We start from the raw sequence: 14,158 nt of genomic DNA, 5'->3' as shown, positions 1-14,158 counted from the left end.
TGTGGGGACTAATATTAACCCCTGCAATGCTGCGATGAGGGTCATACACAATCGCAGCATTGAAGGGGTTAATTGAGGAAGAGGGGGGTAGGGGTTAACTGAGGAAGGGTGGGGGGGCTGGTCTCCACACTCATGTGGAGACCAAAGAACCCTGTCTCCCTGTCCCTGAAGCTGCCTCCAATAGACTGGAGATTGTAGGGGAGGAGTCTCTTTGATCAGTCCTACAGGACACCAAATTGTGTTCTGTAGGTCCTACAGGACTGATCAAAGGACTTCTGGGAGCTCGTTTTTGCTGTTGCTGGTCTGCCTGGGCTTCCAGGCAGACCACCAGCAGCAGAGCCCCCTACAAAACGGGGCATTGAAGGGGTTAACGCTGCACTGACGCTCTCATGGAGCGATCAGGCAGCAGGGGGGTGTTGGGTCAGGTCCCCACACTCGTGTGGGGACCCATTCAACACACCACCCCCTTCCCTGAAGCTGCCTGTGGCAGCTGAAACCCCGATTGCAGATTTTTCTGCAATTGCGGTTTCTGCCTAGAGAATCACTCCGTGGGAGTGATCGTAGGCTTGGGGGCGGGCTCAGAGCGGCTCTGCTGGTCTGCTCAGACTCCTGGGCAGACAGCAGCAGCAGCGCCCCCACGATCGCCACGATTGTGGCGATGTGGGGGCGGTTTTTGGAGGAGATGTACCTGGTACATCCCGGTCTACCGGTGACTGTTAACCAGGAAGTACCAGGTACGTCCCGGTCCTGAAGGGGTTAATAGAGGTCTCGTGCATAGTGTTACGCACACAAGGCTTCTGAATACATATGAATACATATGTAGATATACCTGAAGAAGCTAAAATGAACTGACCTCGGTAACAAACATTCTCATTCCTTGATTTGATATGGGGTGGGCATGTTTATCATTCACACAAGGAGGAAAGGTAAACAAACTTTTCCAATGTACGTACAGCACTTGAATTTATACATATAGTAATAATTGTCTTTTGAAGCCTGGAATCAAAAGTACTATTCGCAACATTATGGTGTAGAACAAGAAGTCGTCTGTGAAATCTGAAAATATGTAAAGTTGTTTCTTCCCCTAGACCAGAGGGTAAGTATTACCAAAAAAATAGGGGTTATAGGAACGTAGACCCATATTCAAGGGGGGGGGATTCCCTTGGCAGGGCCTGAGCCTGGTGTGTGTTTGGGTGTCGGTGTGGCAGAGCCTATCCTGGTGTGCGTGTGTTTGGCTGTCGGTGTGACAGAGCCTGTCCGGGTGTGTGTGTTTGGGTGTTGGTGTGGCAGAGCCTGTCCTTGTGTGTGTGTGTGTGTGTGTTTGGGGGTCGGTGTGGCAGAGCCTGTCCTGGTGTGTGTGTGTGTTTGGGTGTCTTAATCCAGCCCTGCCTCCTGTGTGCGTCAGCTATCTTAAATCTAGCTTGTACCCACAGCCTTGTGCTTGTTTTAAATGGTTTGTGGAGTGACTTTGTTTTACTGTTTAAGTCATTCAGTATTGATAGAATGACATATAAAAGCTCATAAAACAAAGCTTTTCCACTGCTTTTTTCATTATCGCCAAATTAACCATGTAGTAATATGCATTATAAAGCTAAAAGGCCAGAAAAAACTTGGACACCCCTGCCCTAGACTTTGTTATATGTCACAGGTGCATCTGTGGCAAGGTTGTAGGGGGTCTGCTAGGTAGGCACCTTCCCTATTGGTCGCTACAGCCACACCCCTGGTAATACATATATGGTAGGGAGGGTAGCTCCCCTTTTGATTGGTCCCTAACTTAATAGGACATGGGTTGCCCCTGACCACACCCCCTGCACTGTAATTGGTTGCTCCATTTCTAGCCCTCTACTGATTGGTGCCAGTTAAAGTGTTTAAGCTAATGTATTTATGTATTGTTCACCCTGTTCTTATCAAGATGGTCTCATGTATAAAGTTGTTGTTTGGTGTACAATAAAAGAGATTTCTTATTTGTTCAAGCCTAAGACCGTGTCTGTGATTTGGGGACAAGGGACACTTCATCGTGGAGTGTAACTACTTGGTTACTGGAAGTCTGGAGTATACCGAGGGGACCATAGGAGATTTCTGGAACTATTGACGCCAGAGACCATCCGTCTCTACAGGGTCCGTCACATTATATTATAATTATATCATATATATCCTTTGTTATATTGTTATATAACATTTCCATTACTGAAGACAAGCAGCTTTATTGCAATAAACCATTTATTTTTTTAAATCAAAGAAACATGTTTTCTTTATTTTTAGTATGGTGATAGATCAAATTTACCGCTAGACAATGGTGTTTTTACACCTGGAAACCAATTAACTGTCCATAATATACCTTATTTCTGACAACACGAATGTGTAAATCATGTCAGACAAGCTTGTAGTGCACCAAAGAGGACTACATTTTAAGGTATCACATTTTTCAAGTAATGAGCATTTATCTTACACAGATTACCCGCAATCCTAACTCTGATACCTATATATACAGGGTTGTTTTTACTTAAGCATTTATGCAACAAAAATGCCTGTTAGTTTATATTGTTCTCTAATTAATGATGTGTGTAGTTCAAGACAAGATAAGCTGGAATGCAGGTTTGTAGGCAGAGATGGAGGGTGCTGTTTGGAGAAGTTGTGGGACCCTGGGGACAGCCATCACTAAAATCTTATTAACAATAAATACTGCCACTAATAGGATTTCAATGCAATCTTTATTGAGTGTTTGTGCGAAATCACCTAAATAAATGGTCTTTTAATGGGGACATGGAAAAATACATATTTGAATAACTTAAAAAAGAACATTAAATAAAAAACACAAGCGATGGATGGAAATCAGTGCTGGATTATTATTATTATTATGTTTATTTTAAAACTACCTAGATGTAGTACAAGATGACTGACAATGGAGTGACCTCACCTGGACGGTCCAGATTAAGCCATTTTGAGTACCCACAGCAGAAAAAACTTTATTACCGTATTTGCCTGACTGTAGGCCGCACTTCCCTCCCCCCACTTTAAGTCTTTAAAGTAGGGGTGCAGCCTATAATCGGGGTTAAGCGTGGGGATGCCCAATTCGTATAGCTGGACACATGCAGTTCCAGGCGCCAGGCAGGTGTTTTTCATGTAGCCCTGCAGCCACGGGCAAGCAGCAGGGTTAGGATCCAGATCCCCCCCAGCCCTGCTGGATCCTCCTCTCTGGCAGCCAGTGGACGCCTGCACGATGTAGACAACCCCCGCTGCTGCCGGCACATCCGCCGGGGCTTCTATGAAGGACCATCAGTGTTACAGGTGCTCCACCATAGAAGCCCCGGCGGAAGTACCAGCCAGCAGCAGCGGAGGTTGTCTGAGCGCATCAAGCAGACGTTCACCGGCTGCCAGAAATGAGCGCTGCAGGCAGCAGCAGAGTTTGTCTACGCACATTGCGCAGAAGTCCACCGGCTGCCCCCACCAGACACCAGGGAGTCTGGGGATGCATTGGGAAATCATCCCAAGCAAAGTGGCATATCAGGGGAGCAGAGTGGCATATTAGTGAAGCAGAGTGAAATTTATCGGGAGGAGAGTGGCATATCTGGGGGCCTAAAGCATATCTGGGGGGCAGAGGGGCATATCTATAAGTAAGGTGCATTGTAAATTAAGGGGGGACCTTAAAATGGCTATAAGTTTTCCAAATTTCTGTTTGTATATAACCTATGCTGACTAATAGATACCAAAAATGTTAAACTACATGTATTCCTGTTCATTAGATAAAATACTGTTTTACCATTCCACTCATGTGTATTTTTATTTTAAAAATACTTTTTTCTTTAAAATAGCACCAAACTTTAAGGTTGCAGCCTATAATCGAGCAAATACGGTATTATTGACCTTTCATAATTTTCGCTGGTTCATTTTTATTGGACTTAACCAGGCTAGCAAATTTACATATGCGTTTACCTAAACCATTCTAGGAGGTAATAGGAAAGCAAACAGAAACAGTTACCCGATAGCATGCCTTTCCATCAGTCGCTGTACTGGGATGGTTAACTTCCCAAGAAACCTCTTGATGATAGGACGACTCTTGACAAACTTATCTTTTACTTCAATTTCCAAAACATCCGTTAAAAGTGCAACAAAATTATATTTCTGTAAAAAATACAAATATAATTATAAATGCAATATTTAACCTACTATGCCCCACCTTTATACACGGGTACAAACACCAACTAACACTTTTTTGCAACATTTCTACATGGCCCTATCTGTGTTTTCTCTTTATAATTGATGTCCTTAGCTGATGGAATTAAGGGAATGTTAAGGGTAACACGTGTTGGCTCTTTGTTAGCTATCTAATGTACCATTGCCAATATTTCTCATCTGCAGTACGTTATTTACAAAACTTAACGGGAAGTTGTCTCATCTACTTAAATATAGCTGTTATTCAAGATAATTCTGCAAAAAAAAATGAATCACACTGCTACACCTTTATTCAAATATTTTCAAACCCTGAATTCCTACAACGCTTAAATAATAAGTGAGTTGGCACACTGGTGCGTTGATAAGCCAAAACTAATTTAATATATTCCAGTATTAAATAAAATAACAATCAATAGATATAGAAATATTTTTACAAAATCACAATTATATGATTTTTATTCTAGCATACTATATTGTATAATGCTGAACATATTAAACCATTTTCTAGTGGTAAGTGTAACAGAATTATAATGAAGCAGCAGGAAACAAATGGTGGTTTTGTGCCAATAAGTGGTGCAAAGCCCTGCCTTCAACATCATAAAAGGGTTTTTTTGGTTTGTTTTTCAATATGTAGGTATACCAAGTACAGACGATGACAAATATCTGTACCCCAACCACAGCCAGCCCTTACATGGGTCCAGGGAGAAGGTAGAAAGACATTGAGAGAGAACATGAACGAGAGTGAAAGTGAATGAGAGTGTGAGCATGAGAGAGTGATATTTTTTGTTAACATCGGGGAAAATAGGAAGATCCAAGACAGACAATTGCATACTTTATTCACATTACTTAATTCATTAACACCTTTTCTATTGTGTTTCTATTTAACTATTGTGACTCTCGGGTTTATGAAGCTTGGTGACACACTGCTGAGATGTGATGGATATCAGGGAGGGCACAGTGGAATTGTGGTTCCAAAAAGGGACTGTCCGATTTACAAATGGGTACTTGGGATGTTCACATGTATGTTGGATTACATTTTCCACAAATTGTGGCATGACCACATTTTCCAGGAATGGACTTTTCTTGTATGAATAGTAAAATACGTGGAACACGCCCATTATTAGCATGCACAGGAAGCTTGATTTATATGTATGCACATTTCTGCCTTTTCCCTCGCCTTTCAAAGCTAAAAACCCCCTGTGATTTGCAGATTTTATTAACCCCAAACCCTATTAATAGAGCACTACATAGTTGACCTTGGTGGGGTCTGCTTACTCAGAAAAAGGGTGAAACACAATAAAAACAGGAAGAACAAATAGACTCTTTACTGGGTTACCGGGAAGCTGACCCAGCTGCATGAAGAAATTATTTTCCTAGCCTTCTGACCTCCACCCACTCACATCATTGATTTCATATCATGGATTTCTTTTTTTGCAGCCAAACTATTTGCATTACTAGCTTAGTGCATGGATTATTTTCAACGGAATCTGATAATGGCATATACAATTACAATATATATCCATTCACACTTTATAAGCTGCTATTAAAGCAGTGAAAAAGCAAGTTGGGTTTCTTAGCTTTATTGGTTATAGAGCTAAAAGCGAGCCAATCGGTCATACGATTATTCTGGGGGAAAAAAGTATTTTTGGCCACACTCTTTCTAATAGAAAATCAAAAGGTTTGAAATATAATGATTATTTTGTTTATATTTCCAATTACTTATGTAGTGTTTCCTTTACATTATGTTGTTCTGATCTGCAAATAGTTATGTTTTTCACAAAGATATGGTCACTATTTCTACTCAAATATTTAGTATAAGCAAGGAGCATTCTTTGTGTACATGCTCAGTAGCACTGAATTCAATGGGAGATGAGTTCTGATTGTAATCATTGGCACTAGCACCAATCAATTTCACATTATGGTAGCAAAAGACGAATGTTCAGACAGCATACACCGGCTTGGCTCCTGCTACTCCCGCTGAGTATAACAGGAGCGTTTCTGAGCATGTGCAAACTGTACAAACAAATGCTAACAGCTTTCAGGCATGCAGAGTACATTGACAAACAGTTTTGTTTTTCCTTCAGCATGTTTCAGAACGATTGTCAGCAAAAGAAGCACAGATTATTTGTAAATATGATAATACCCCTTATCAGGTTTACTTATTGCAAGACATTATTGCCCCTTAAATTATCGTAAAACACTGGCTTCAATAAAATCAATGAGCTATAGGTTAAGTTACCTCTCTGTGCCATACGGGATTTGTAGTGTTTGTGATTATAGTAGATCTCTTTTCTTGACCATGGTGAGCAAATGTGGGAAACGTGCTCTTTTTCCCAGGTCGAATGGACATCTTGAGATAGGGGTCTGGGTTAAAAAACATCCCTTTTTTTAATCCAACTGCTCTTAGATCTGAAAGACAAAAATATATGTGTTAATAGAAGGCTATACAAATTACCGGTATCTGTTTGCATCAATTATACTCTTCTATGTTCAATGTTTAAACATACATATTGGAACTTGAGGGGTTAGAGTGTTCCATGTAGCGCTCTGTGTGGCTGTGATGTTTAATCTGTATGTTTTAGTGTGTGCTGTGGGCATCCACAATGAGCAGTGGGGTGATTTATAAAGATGTGGCAGAAGCAAGTGTAAAACTTGCAAAATTGCCATCAATGTCCCCTTCTAATTGCTAATTCTGAATTGAAGTGTATGAAATAGCTTAGTCAAGTTAATAAGATGAACTTACGCATATGTCAGTGTGAACTTACAAATGCTAAGGGTGCATACTTAATTGTGAATTCACCATTCATCAAACAACTCCAAGGTTCCAAGAGTTGCAGTTTGGGCGGCTCAGAGACTATGCAACCTTTTAAATGGTTAAATCACTTGTTTTAGGGATTGTGGTTAGAAGCATGGCTATGAGGCAGAGACTGTAACTTTATGAACTATTGACAGCTAATTATGTAACTGAGTAATGGATTTAAAAGAAGAATGTATTTGATGTGCATAATTAAATCCATAAATGTATCTCCTGCTTTTACTATAAACATTATTGTAGGGCTAGAATGATACAGTGATAACCACCACCCATTCTGAGCCTGCAGAGGTAAGCAACACTTGGGAAGGAAATAGGGACGGAGGGTTTTTTCTCAAAGAGGAACTGTCTTGCAAAGGGGACCAAAATGGCCCATCAAATGCCTTACCAGAGATGAAAAGTTTTAGATCTTTGTGTTTACAAGCTTTTAACATTGTTCCTATGACGTGCATGTTTGCTGACATTATTACAACCCTATTAATAAATGTAGTTATACTAATAACACAACCACAAATATTAGCACTCTTCTCAAAAGGTGACATGTTAAATGGAGCTCAATGTTATTCGTTTTTAATTAGGGTAATTTCAAACCCTTTGTCTTTATGAAGCAAAGCGATTATTGCTCTCTATTTCTAAAGTGCATTAAAAGCAAACTCTGCACATTTGGCACCAGAGGAGAGGATCAGCAAAGGCTACTTATAGTTGTGATCAAAAGTTTGCATACCCTTGGAGAATTTGTAATATATTTACCATAAAAAAAAAACACCTACTGTATTTATCGGCGTATAACACACACTTTTTTAACTAAAATATGAAGCTGAAACCCTACCTGCGTGTTATACGCCGATAAATCCTAGAGCCAGTGGCGGAACTACCGGGGTCGCAGGGGTCCCTGGAGTTCTGCCAGTCAGGGGGGCCCAAGGGGTGCCGAGCGGTTGCTGAAGACGATCGCTCGGCAACTCTCGGGCCCCCCTGACTGACAGAAATCCAGGACTCCTCTGCTGGCGGCGGTCGCCGCCGCCGCCTGCCTCAGCGCTTCAACTCCTGTGTTGGGAGCGTGAGGCGTTTGTCTCGGGTGCCGGCGCTTCACGCTGGGCGCCGGCATATGACGTCAGACGCTCAGCAGTGAAGCGCCGGCACCCGAGACAAACGCCTCACGCTTCCAACACAGGAGTTGAAGGTAAGTGACCGGGGGGGGGTTAGGGAGAGAGAGGGGAGATCCTGAGAAGGGGGCTTAGGGAGGGAGAGGGGAGATCCTGAGAAGGGGGCTTAGGGAGGGAGAGGGGAGATCCTGAGAAGGGGGGTTAGGGAGGGAGAGGGGAGATCCTGAGAAGGGGGTTAGGGAGGAAGAGATCCTGAGAAGGGGGGTTAGGGAATGAGAGAGGAGATCCTGAGAAGGGGGTTAGGGAGGAAGAGGGGAGATCCTGAGAAGGGGGTTAGGGAGGGAGAGGGGAGATCCTGAGAAGGGGGGTTAGGGAGTGTGTGTCTGAGTGTGTGTGTCTGAGTGTGTTTGTGTGTGTCTCTGAGTCTGTTTGTGTCTGTGTCTTAGTGTGTGTCTTAGTGTGTGTCTTAGTGTGTGTGTATGTCTTAGTGTGTGTGTCAGTGTGTGTGTCAGTGTGTGTGTCAGTGTGTGTGTCTCTGAGTCTGTTTGTGTCTGTGTCTTAGTGTGTGTCTTAGTGTGTGTCTTAGTGTGTGTGTATGTCTTAGTGTGTGTCTTAGTGTGTGTGTATGTCTTAGTGTGTGTGTCAGTGTGTGTGTCTGATTGTGTGTCTGAGTGTGTGTCTTACTGTGTGTGTCTTACGGTGTATGTCTTACTGTGTATGTCTGAGTGTGTGTGTCTGAGTGTGAGTGTGTCTTACTGTGTGTGTGTCTGAGTTTGTGTGTGTCTTACTGTGTGTGTCTGAATGTGTGTGTCTTAGCGTGTGTGTCTGAGTGTGAGTGTGTCTTACTGTGTGTGTGTCTGAGTGTGTGTGTGTCTGAGTGTGTGTGTGCCTGAGTGTGTGTGTGCCTGAGTGTGTGTGTGCCTGAGTGTGTGTGTGTGGTTTCCCAGATAGCAGTGATTCTGATGAAGTTTTTTTGTTCAGTTTTTTTGTTCAAAGAGGTGCTTTTTCTTTCATATTTGCCTTATAAGTGGTATAAATGTTATAATAAATGTTATAATGTAATAAATATTATTCCAACATTGAGTTCATAGCGTCCAAGTTAAAATTATTTTTTCTTACTCAAATTTCCTTGTTAAAATGGGGGTGCGTGTTATACACCAGTGCGTGTTATACGCCGATAAATACGGTAAATAAAACCGGCAGATTGTATTAAGAGCAGAGCAAAACATTTCTTTTATTTCTTATGGGATTCATATTCAACTGTAGGTTATAACAGAACGGCACAATCATAAAACAAAACATGGCGACAAAGAAAAAAATGAAATGACCCCTGTTCAAAAGTCTGGAGACTCTGATGGCTACTCCAGAACCTTCACATTTTTCTGCTGTACCCACTGGAGGGTCAACTTGGCCTTGTGCTTAGGGTCGCTGTCGCGCTGGAAAGTCCAAGGGCATCCCATGCGCAGCTATCGTGTGGAAGAATGCAAATTGCCAGTATTTTCTGATAACATGCTGCATTCATCTTGTCATGAATTTTGTGGCAACTCGACTATGCAGCTTATTTTTGTGCTCCTTGATACAACCACAACACCTTTTTCCAGAGCAGCCTGTTTTTTCTCCTGATTGTACTTGTGGGTTTTTTTCTTTCTTTTTTCTTTGTATCCCTATCAGTTGTGGCTGAAATCTTTCCATGACCTTGTTACGCAGGTCTTCTTTTCTGCTCCCCATGGCTTAGTATCTAGCCTGCTCAGTGCATCTACGTGAGAGCTTAACGTGAATTAAAAAATCTCTGGAAAGAATTTACTTTTTTTTTTTATTGAGTTATACTCTGTCTGGCATGGGTAATATTTTAAATCAGACTCTGAATAACTGGCAGTTGAGATGATTAAAATATTATCCTGTGGTATGTTCAAATTTCCTGGTTCTGTAAACAATTTAATAAATAAAGCAAAGAGTGAAAGCCCAGAATGTCTTTGATGTGTAAATTTGATCGCAAGCCGAGGACTGATTAGGAGAAAGATGTGAATTTCAAAGAATTGTATAACTAGCATAAAATGCCTTCTACTGCAACCAAATGTATCATTTATGAACTTATTAGCATTTTTCTGCGCAAGTCATGATATTTCACATTCTCAGTTTGCAAATGCTAATTTACTTTTCAAAAAAAACAAGCCTTTGAAAAAAACACAATTTGGGAAACCAAGACTTACCTGATAAAGTAAAGCTAGCTAATTTTCGGCATTGGTGAGCTGCAGAAGCCCCTTCCATATCTTCCGTACCGTCTGCTCCCATCTACGTACAAAACATACATTACAAAGTTTTAGAAAGCAAGATAAGGTACTTTAATGTATTGTTAATATTTCTTAACATTTGAAGACATTGTTATTAGAGTAGAGTGGATGGAGTGGCTACGGTGGATGCAACACTGAAAGTGCTCCATCCTGCAAAGGTTTCCAGCCACTCTGTATCTGAGATATTTTCCACTCCTGTGTATTATTATTATTTATTATTATTTATGACTTTGTTTTTGTATGTTGTCCATTAAAGCAATGATACTGGCTGAATTTTAGGTTTGGAAGAAACAAAAACAATTAAAGGGACTGTCTAATGTCCCTTACACCCCTACTGTAGGTGAATGCATATTAAAGTACTATGTGAATACTTTTACATGAATTCTTTTAGCCATGCTGCATAAATATGTATTCCTCCATGATCATTCATTTCTTGGCAGTGATTTGTTGCTTAAGCTGTCAATCGTTGGCAGTAAAGTACTTCCAAAGAAATAAATGTGAGTACGTCCTGTGACAGGTAAAGCAGCCAATCAGTGTCAGGAAAGAGATCCCATTGAAAACAAGCTGCCTCTGGAGCTGACTGGAGGCGAGTACATCACGTGCAGGGAGATGCATTCAGCCAAATTTATCTCCTCTAGGGTATTTAGCTGGGGGGAGGTGGAGAAAGAGGCAAATATATTTGGGGTGATTTTGCACAATGTCCCCATGCAATTGCAAAACAGACCACATGGAAATTTAAAGGGACCACGCACCTATTAAAGTGCATATCATAGCTGGAGTTTCCCTTTAATACTACTGGATATTGTGGACATTGGAAAGTGGACTAAATACAAGCAGGATAGTATATCTTATACTACTAAGAGAACGTAAGCTCAACCCTTCATATCACCTGCACTCTTTGATTGCAGAACAGAAGCAGTAGCCACAAATTCACAAAGTGCACAGGTGTGTAAAAAATGCACTCTGTTGGTTATGATATTTGGAAAACCATATTATAAATAATAACATCAAATGTGTCAAATAATACTGTCTGTCCCAAATGTTACAATATCATATTGGGGGCATGTCCAACACGGCACTGGATTACAGAAGTAGAACAAATTACAGGGGTTGGTGAGCCATGGCACCCAAAACTTTGCTATTTGTTGCTGTGCTTCTGGGTTTTGTATGCATCTCCATAGACACATCACATAGAAAGGCAAAAAGCCCAAAACGTAAGTTCATTCTACATTAATGGATGGTGTTTCTATCTGAAGAAATATACATTGTTTACAGAGAGATTAAACACGGACATACATACCATTACAGCAGGATTTTTCACAGTGATACAAGGTGTTGTAGCTCTCAGAGACCCACTTATTCCATGATAATACTTAAAACAAATTTTTATTTCAGCTGCAAAGATCAAAACATATTATTATTATCTGTGATTTCTCAACTAAAGTATGCATATCCAGATACATTCATAGATTCACAAATTCTCTGTTTATTAGACAAAAAGCATACAAAAAGCAACAGCATTTACATACAATTGCAATGCATATTATAATGAACATTAATAAAGATATTCATACATAGCCTATATAAATAAAAGATGATAATAATAATAATGTAACTTATCTTAATATCAGCCAAATGAACAAAATTGTACCAGTAAAAGGAAACAAATAAAAAAGGAAAATGCTCCAAGGTGTTGTCATATTGCCTTTAATACCAGGGGTTTCTCTACAATAAACCTAATGAACAAATTAGAATCCCATGGAAACATTAAAGATGTAAACGGCCCATGGAAGCGATAAATGTAAATAGTCGCTGCAGTTAATTAGTCATTTGACATCCCAGATCCCGTTTGCCATAAATCCACACTTTACCAAAACGACTTACTGTTTCCTCAAAAAAAATATAGATGCATTAACTGATGAACCATTGTTCCACCATTCTTCCATTGCTTCAAATCTAATAGAAATTCCGTGGATCAAATGGTTAACAAAAATCTCTTTGGAATAAAGAAGGTTTTTTTAAAAAAATTAGGGAGAAGTCTTTTAATGACCTTAACCAAAACATGTAAAGATGTCAGATGTAAAGGAACCACACTATGGGGCAACAAAGCACTTACAATCCTTTCTAAGGACACTCTTGGCAACACATATGTTTTACCGTATTTGCTCGATTATAAGACGAGGTTTTTTTCAGAGCAAATGCTCTGAAAAATACCCCTCGTCTTCTAATCGGGGTCGTCTTCTAATCAGACCTCAAATAGAGGTCTGATTAGGAGACTAAGATCCAGATCCCCCGCACCGCTGCAGGGGACCTGGATCCTCCTGTCTCACCCGACCCCCCCCCATCATACACACACTTACCGGTGCTTCCTGATGTGTTGCCGGGGCAGCGGGTTGACGTCTACGCGATCCGCGTAGACAACGTCCGCTGCAGCCGGAAGGAGGTGCGGCACCGGTGCGGGGAACTCTGATCTCTGACAGCCGGGGAAAGTATACGAGACGGACGCATACAAACCCCCGCTGCTAGCCACACCTCCTTCCGGCTGCAGCAGAAGGCGACGTCAACCCTCTGCCCCGGCTGGAAGCACCGGTAAGAGAGGGGGGAGAGCGGGGAGAGCGGGGGAAGGGGGGTGAGAGGGGGGGGGAGAGAGAGAGTGTGTGTGTGTGTGTGTGTGTTAGTTAGTTAAATGGGGGTATAGGGTGTGTGTGTGTTAAATGGGGGCATAGGGCATTTCTGGAGTGGCGTTAAGGGGGCATTTAATAGAGCACTCTGCCTCCTGAAATGCCTTATACCTCCCTATATGCCACTCTGCCCCATAATATGCCTTTTAACCCCCTAAATGGCAGAGTGGCATATAGGGGTATAAGGCATTTCTGGAGGCAGAGTGCTCTATACAATGCCTTTTAACTCCCTTAATGCCACTCTGCCTCCTGAAATGCCTTATACCTCCCTATTTGCCACTCTGCCCCATAATATGCATTTTAACCCCCTAAATGCCAGAATGGGATATAGGGGTATAAGGCATTTCTGGAGGCAGAGTGGCACATAGGGGGGTCAAAAGGCATACCATGGGGCACAGTGGCATATAGAGGGTTAAAAGGCATATCATGGGCCACAGTGCCATATTGGAGTGGCAAGCCTGGGGGCAGATGTGCGTAACTGGGGGACAGGTTGGAAAATACAAGAAATAAAAACAAAAAAAAACTTTTTCTCAATCATAGCTTTTATTAAAAAAAATAGTTTACATGAATTAACATTTACTGGTAAAACTTTTTTCCTTTGGGGTCGTCTTATATTCAGGCTTTTTCTTTTTTTCCTAAGTTAATATTCAGATTTTGGGGGGTCATCTTATAATCCGGGTCGTCTTATAATCGAGCAAATACGGTATTTATCAACATTTTTATTATCTGCGCCATCCTAGTTGAGCTACATTCCTGCTACTGTTCTCCTCCACTCCAGCTCACTCCTGTCTGCCTCTTTCCCTCTATCAGTTACACAACTTCAAAGCAAGGCCGGTTTCTTAGAGCACTATTACATCTGTGCACCACTTCTGCCACATCCATAGCAGCATTACTCTATCCTCTGATGATGCTAGTTGAGCATAGACTGCTTTCAGGATCATGTTTTTTTCTTTTCTTGTAGCCTGAAAACAACAATCTGAAGTGTCAGATGCCAATGGATTTCAGAGAAGCACATTTAAACCTCCCAAGTAATGTTGGAAATGGACACCTTACAACCGCTGTCTATCTTTCCCCTATCACTGAATAAAAAAGGCCTAA

The 14,158-nt window shown here is 41.4% G+C and overlaps 1 protein-coding gene across 2 annotated transcripts in view; it reads right to left on the bottom strand.

Annotated features, from left to right (window-relative positions):
- The window catches only part of HECW2 (HECT, C2 and WW domain containing E3 ubiquitin protein ligase 2), a 101,496-nt gene that overhangs the window by 35,854 nt on the left and 51,484 nt on the right, over positions 1-14,158 (bottom strand). For both annotated transcript variants that reach the window (XM_053472220.1, XM_053472222.1), the window contains exons 4-7: positions 11,680-11,774; positions 10,299-10,380; positions 6,413-6,582; positions 3,980-4,122 (exon numbers count right to left, since the gene is read on the bottom strand). In XM_053472220.1, coding sequence (XP_053328195.1) covers positions 3,980-4,122; positions 6,413-6,582; positions 10,299-10,380; positions 11,680-11,774 — 490 coding nt within the window. The remainder of the gene's footprint in view (positions 1-3,979; positions 4,123-6,412; positions 6,583-10,298; positions 10,381-11,679; positions 11,775-14,158) is intronic.

Source organism: Spea bombifrons, chromosome 7 (assembly GCF_027358695.1).
Source record: "Spea bombifrons isolate aSpeBom1 chromosome 7, aSpeBom1.2.pri, whole genome shotgun sequence".
NCBI classification, from domain to species: domain Eukaryota; kingdom Metazoa; phylum Chordata; class Amphibia; order Anura; family Pelobatidae; genus Spea; species Spea bombifrons.
Note: the sequence above shows the minus strand (reverse complement) of the source record. Positions and strands in the feature narration are given on the sequence as shown.